Below are 7,181 nucleotides of genomic sequence, written 5' to 3' on the forward strand. Positions count from 1 at the left end.
TATGGTGACCAGCAGTCTGCGCTGATCTTCAGGGTTAAAGGGTGAATTAGCAGTTCTACATTAACTCCAGAGTTTAAGACCATTTATAGTTAAACTGTGTTGAATGATCAGCAGAGCTTTATTTTACTGTAAAGGAGGATTATTTTATTTTTACCTACAAATCTGATTCTGCTGTGGAGCCACAACAGGGACAGTAAAAGAGCCGCATGTTGCCGACCCTGATCTATACCATATTTGTGTTTGAAAGCAGAAGAGAAGATATTTTACTGTGATTTGATTTGAAGTGTTCTACAGTTGTTTGTGGAAGAAATCATCGAAACAATCAGGAAAAAAGTGCAGACAGAATATAATCAATTGTATATGTGATCCGTGCGATTAATTATGCAATTACACTGAAATTATGCACAAACATATTCAGACTCATCTACACAGCATACTTCTTGTTGTAGGAAGCACTTTAACAGGTTTCATTTCATTCAGATAAAATTAAATTACATAAATGATTAATATTAACAAAGCAGAATAACAGTTCAGATGTAGAAAAGCAACGTTCCTCATCAATCCAAACCTTCTCTTCAGATCAGCCTCTGCCCTGTTCCTGTTTTTGTAGCATATAACAAAACAATTGTAATGGCACTTGAAATTTAATTGTTAAAATTTTCAGCAGTGTAATTTTTCTTCTACTTCTCTCTCTCTCTCTCTCTCTCTCTCTCTCTCTCTCTCTCTCGTCTCAGATTTGTGTGGGTAAAGGGGAAGAGACGGACGGTTTTCTGAAGCTGACCAGCGGAAAAAAGCGCGGCCTCGTGCCCTTGATGTGTTTGGTGGAGATATGAACCATACTCTTTTTCCTCCACCCAGACTGGGGAACGTCCTCACCTCTCACACCCCAACGGCAGGGACGCACCACACATGCATACACACACACACTTACCTGTGCACACACACAGACATATATACCGAAGAGAGGGAGCACATGGATGTTGCTCAGTAGAGGACCCACCTCAGCCTCCAGTGGACAGTATGGAGATTTTGTTGTTTGTAGAAGCAACGGAGAGATGAAGTGGATAGATGAGGCTTTCAGGAGGCTGAAGTATTGGCGTTTAACCGGCTGCTCTGACCTCTGACCTCTCTCACCAACGGAATAACCTCTGTTGGACCAGTTGCACTGTATCTACTGATCTGCTGTATGTGTGTTGGGCGACCCATTATAGTAGCAGAATAACTGTAGATGACCTTTGTCTATGTTTTTAGTCTTATACCACTGTCCATCGTGCAAATGGACGTTTGGCTGTGCTGTCTTCTGTACTGATGTTAATGTGGCTGTTAAGGAACGACGTCTAGAGGGAAATGGTTTGCGTGATGTCATTTCCATGATGGTTTTGTTTATGAATAGCTTTTTTGGATGATGCTGAAGGCTGACAAAAGGAACGAAAGGGTTGTGAGTATATAAAACTATATATGACTCCTCAAAGTGATATGAATTGTACATGTAGGACGGCGAGCAGAAAGCTGTTTCTTTGTGAATTCAGTGTCTCAGCCTGTGATGAACTAGGTTCACATGATCCAAACAGTAATTTCTAAATATTTTCACCATATTGGGCTGTGGTCATATGTCAACTCAAGTCTTCTCTCTTAAGTCTCTTTGTCTGTATGTAGTTCTGCCTAAAAGGGCTTTTGCACTTACCACAGTAATCAGTTTTTTCCCTGAAGCATTACCAAGGCATCTTTTTTGCCACTACATTAGACTCTCTCTCCATCTGTCAGTTTTCTTTATACTTCCCACTTCTCCTGCTCTCCAAATCTTATCCAGTTCTTGAAGCCCATTTCTTTCACACAGAATATGATGATAGTCCAAGATGACCTTCCAAACATCCCAGAGATTCTGACTGAATCTTCTTCCCTGTGGAGTATTGTAGTGGAACAAGCCAGAGCTAGAAGGAGCAAGGTACAGTTTCAGCAGAATTAGTAGTGTACAAAAATGTGCTGCATTTACCCTGTATGTTCAAAAGAGAAGTGCATTAGCGTTCATTTATTTATTTATACATATACATACATCATCTAAACCGCTTATCCTTCTGGGTCACGGTGGAGTGCTGGAGCCTATCCCAGCTGTCATTGGGCGGAAGGCAGGATACACCCTGGACAGGTCGCCAGTCCATCGCAGGGCAGACAGACAGACATACACATTCACACCTAGGGGCAATTTAGCATGTCCAATCAGCCTGACTGCATGTTTTTGGACTGTGGGAGGAAACCCACACAGACACGGGGAGAACAGGCAAACTCCACACAGAAATGACCCTGGTCGCCCGGCCGGGAATCGAACCCAGGCCATTCTCGCTGTGAGGCGACAGCGCTACCCACTGCGCCACCGTGCTGCCCTTTTATTTATTTATTATTTTATTTTATTTAACAGCACATTAGCTAATCACTGGAGATTCTCTGCAATTCACTGTTTGTATTATAGCAAGTAGACCTACCTACATATTTGTTCTTCACTCCATAATTAATTACATTATCATCCACTCAGCCATTAACTTAAGAGGGAAATCAGATCATGAAGGTAACTCTATAATTGTGGAGTAGGAAAACAACATACACTCCACAATGGCCACCAACTATTTTGCAAACTGTAGCCTGGTTATTAAAAACACAGTTATACTTGATAGCCAAAAGTATGTGGACACCCAAACATTCCATCCACATGTGCTTGTTGAAGATCTCATTCCAAAACAGTGGGCATTGATGTGGCCAACACTGTTCTGGGAAAGCTTTTCATTTGGTTTCAGAACATACTTCCATTCAGGCACAAGAGCAGAAGTGAGGCTGAGCACTGATGTTGGGCCCACAATCATCTGTAAGACTGCCTGATGGTGAAGCATGATTCATCACTCCATTCACTCTCAGAAATAAAGGTAGTAAACTGTCACTGTGCCTCTCTTGGCACTGGGGTGGTACCTTCAAAGGTACATCTCAGTACCTTTAGTCAGGGAACATAACTGAACCATAAATCCACTTAAATGATATGTTCTAAGCTGTACTGACTCCACACACCCCGTCTCGTCTCCAGGCTTTTATTTTACTGTTCTGTTTTGAAACATGAAATATGAACTTTTCACCTGGAAAAAACGTTTTTAAGGTGCACAGTTGGACCTTAAAACCACTGTTGTACCTTTGAGGGAACATTTACATTATTTGTAGCTTGATGAACGAAAAATGTACCTGAACAGAACCTTTATTTCTAACAGTGTAGAAGTCCAGTGGCAGTGTGCTTTACACCACTCCAGCTGACACTTTGCATTGCACATGGTGATCTTAGGCCTGTGTGCAAATGCCCAATCTGTGAAGCTCTCGACTAACAGTTGTTGTTAGCCCTGCTTCCATAGACAGTTTGGAACTTGTTAGTGGGTGTTACAACAGTATTTATGCTCTATGTGCTTCAGTAATCTGCAGTTCTGTTCTGCATCTTGTCGTTGTTCCCAGATGTTTCCACTTAAGAGCCACAGTGCTCACACTTGTCTGGGGCAGCGAGGGCAAGAAAGAAATTGGTTGAAAGCTACATTATTAGAAAGGTGGTATCTTATGAGAGTACTATGTGGAAAACCACTGTGCTGGCAGTGTTTGTCTATAGAGATTTCTCGGCTGCTTGATTGATTTTATGAACCCTTTATCGTCAAACCCATTATTTGGAAATGGTGTCCACATACTTTTGGCCATATATCTTTTTTGTATAGGACAGTTCATATAAGAAGTTACCCTATTTACTAACATAAATGTGTCACAGTGGTTATCAGTAGAGTTGGGCCAAAAACAATGCTGAACCAGTGTCCCAGATTCCAACCCTAAAATCTGATGTGCAGTTTTGGAATAGCTTCAGCTGAATGGACAGTCAATCAAGAGCTTCTGGTTGCCTTTTTTTAATTCAGAAAGAACTTTATTAGTAGTCCCTGCAGCCCTTCTGAACAGTTCAGCCAACAGTCGGCACAAATTATCGTGTAAACGAGCAGCTGGAGCAGGAACAAAACAACAGTTTCAAGTGTCAATTCTTCAAAGCCTGAATATGCATGATAAAACCTGCACACGACTGGCAAAGTACATGAGAAATGTACCCACCAACTTCAGAAACTATCAAAGATGAAACAAAACTAGAGCAGAGAGCACAAAAATGCAACTGTAGAGAGAGAAAACAACTTCTACATTAATGGATAACGCCAAGCATGGCTTTGGCCTTCGCAGCATGAGAAATCCACAACTCATATTATTAGTGAGCTTACGAAAGCCTTAAGGCAGCTGCCAAATGTCATGAATGAGTGATTGTCATTAGGAGGTTTTTAACAGCTGAATCATGCATGCACTGAAAAGCGAAGAGGAATGATTCTCTCTTTGGGAGAAAATGCAAAACGCTTTGGGACCAGATGGCGTAAAATGGAAGCGAATCTCCCCGCCACGCTTACTCTTCGTTCTTTGTCTGTTTTGACTTTTCATTTGTCTAGTATAGTTTGTTACTCTTACAAAACATGTATATTTATTCGAGCACACCTATATTCAACGGCATACGATACTCTTCCTGAAACTTAGCAATAATCCTTTTCTCTTTGCTCTGGAAGAAGCCAGTCTATTGTAAAAAGCTAAAAATTCAGTCACTGTGGATTTTTACGCCACTGGTTTACCAGAGAAACCGTTACGTACACCACAGCCTCATGGCACCTTTATTAAATACATATTCGTGTTAAAATTATGAAGCACACGATTTAAAATGTTCCCATGTGGGAAGCACTCTGTGATAATTGCTAAGCTTTGAGTGGGATAGTCACAGTACTGATCTAGTTTAGAAATGTAGCATTGCACAGGGTGAATGAGAACAGCCAATGTTCTGAAAAGCTGATTTACATGACCTTCATGACAGAAATCAAGGTTTTGCTTTTTCTGATTCCCACGTCTGTGGCTAGAGATCCAGGTCAGAAGCTACTGATACCTCATAATATACAGGCTTGGGTATATCAAATCCGTAATCAAACACCAACAAATCCAGGCACAGCACTCGCCCTCCCCTGTGCGCATGTAAACATCCTGAATCCTGATATGTTTCAATAAATATGCAGGAAAGAAGCTGGATGTTGCGTCTTCTCTGTCTCCGCAGTGTCGTGTTGGTCAGTCAATTTCAATCAGTCCACAGTCACACTCTGTACTACGCTGAACATTTTGTGGATCGTTTATTTCACGCTTTAGCCACTTTCAAACATGCTCTTGGAAATACAGGCAAGGAATGTTACCATCACAAGAACGTCAGCGACTGCCTGTCCCACGAAAATTAGATGCCTCTCCAATCACTCACAGTCTTGAATGTTGCTCATTTTTGATAAATTTGGAAATATATCACATAAATATCAAGAAGCGTGGTGTCTATGGTGTACATGTCACTCCTTAGACATATTCTAATCCTTCAGTGTCTTTGTTTTGGGAGAGTGAATTTAATGTTAAACCTAGTTGGGTTACGGTGTGGAAGGATTGCTTCATTACTTCAAAAAGCCCAGCACACCAAATGATTCAAGTTCATAAAAAAGCATATCGCTGCTGTCAGAAAAAAACCTCTTATCTTCAAAAAACTTTACAGGAGAAGGAAAAAGTTTACTCCTAATGTAAGTCAGTGAAACCAGAATTTTTTCCGCGTCATTCTGGGCCGTTTCTTGCGTTCCATTCTTCATTAAATTTACATACAATGTAATGTATTTTGGGAAAATCTGTACACAAAGATCCTTGTACTTTCCTTTTACTTGATGGCTCTGCAGAATTGTTTTCTACTCATCAGAAAACAATTTTTTTAGCCAGCCTCACAGCAGCCAGAAAGACAATATTGAAAATATGGTTCGAACCCTACATTCCTGCGCATCTTCTTTGCCTTACTTATTTTCGGGACTTTACTCTTTTGGAATGTACAACAGCGAGAATAAATAAGCCCAAAATAAGAACAGTTGTGTTCTGGTCAAATACTGAGAAGGAACGGTTAAAAGTAATGGAAGTATAGTGACCTTTGTTAACTGATTTGAGTGTGAAACTCCACACTGAGTTCATTCATTCATTCATTTACTTTCATATGTATGTCTGCTCCTCTCATGTGAGTATAACACTGACCAACACTACTATCATCATTAATATTACTATAATTGGTATCTAACAGTAACTATTAACTCTATACTATATCTATAAGCACACTTGGCCAGCAAAACTGATTCCGATTGTATTGTGAAGAACTCTATGGGCATATCTTGGGCTTTTTGAATACAGTTCTTATGTTCTATATGTTATTATTTTACAAAAATATCCAGGTATATGTATTTCATATTCAAATATGTTTGTCAGGTGGGAGAAAAAATGACAAAGAAACTAAATGAAATCAAACCACCATGAAACGCTGTTCTATATATGCTTAAAACGAGCTCAGTGTATGTCTTTCTGATACACAGCACCGCTACAGGCCCAGTCTAGGCAAACATGCAAAATATGGACCAATCAAGCTCTAAATACCGTGCCGTTCTGACCAAAAAGATGTCTTTTGCTTTGAAACATTCTCCGTTTGAAGTAAACTGCCAGCTTAGAAGTCTAATTTTTTGTTTTTCAGAAGAATGACAGAGAAGGTGAACCAAAACATTTGGACTATGAGGTTTCCTTTTCACAGTGACACTGAACTTGGTGGCAACGTATTGGCGTTCATTGAAAGCCATCAGCGTTGTGAAGATGCTGGGTTCTGACATGCGTTCAAGCTTGTTAGCCTATGTTGCCCAGAAGTGCCTCAACCCAGTCTTTGTTTTATTTGGTGGAGTTGATCTCTTGTGCTAATCAGAAAGCATGCAGATGCTGCAGATGATGTCCAATGATGTGTTGAAGTAACCTCCACCTAAGCATATTCCGAAGCTCAAAGATCAGTGCGTCCTCACTGTCTCTGTTTTTAGCCATTGGAACTGTCACCTTCAGATGGTTCCTCTAAAGTACTCTGTGAAGGGGCCTAAATGAATGGCGCTCTACGATACTCAGTCCCACTATTATGGACTACTTGGAGAAAGCGATGATGTCTTGTGTCAATAACACTGAGTGCGTTTACATGCACTTAATAATCTGATAACTGCAGAAAATCAGATTTTGACAGTAATACGATCAACGCGTTTACATGCACTTGAGTAATC

General features: G+C 40.5%; 1 protein-coding gene across 1 annotated transcript in view; it reads left to right on the forward strand.

Annotated features, from left to right (window-relative positions):
* The window catches only part of LOC118809743 (SH3 and cysteine-rich domain-containing protein 2-like), a 56,883-nt gene extending 54,919 nt beyond the window's left edge, over positions 1-1,964 (forward strand). Inside the window, exon 12 of the mRNA XM_036573290.1 lies at positions 735-1,964. Coding sequence (XP_036429183.1) covers positions 735-833 — 99 coding nt within the window. The 3' untranslated portion in view covers positions 834-1,964. The remainder of the gene's footprint in view (positions 1-734) is intronic.
* Positions 1,965-7,181: the final 5,217 nt, after the last annotated feature.

The sequence above is a fragment of the Colossoma macropomum genome, unplaced genomic scaffold (assembly GCF_904425465.1).
Source record: "Colossoma macropomum unplaced genomic scaffold, Colossoma_macropomum, whole genome shotgun sequence".
Lineage (NCBI taxonomy): Eukaryota > Metazoa > Chordata > Actinopteri > Characiformes > Serrasalmidae > Colossoma > Colossoma macropomum.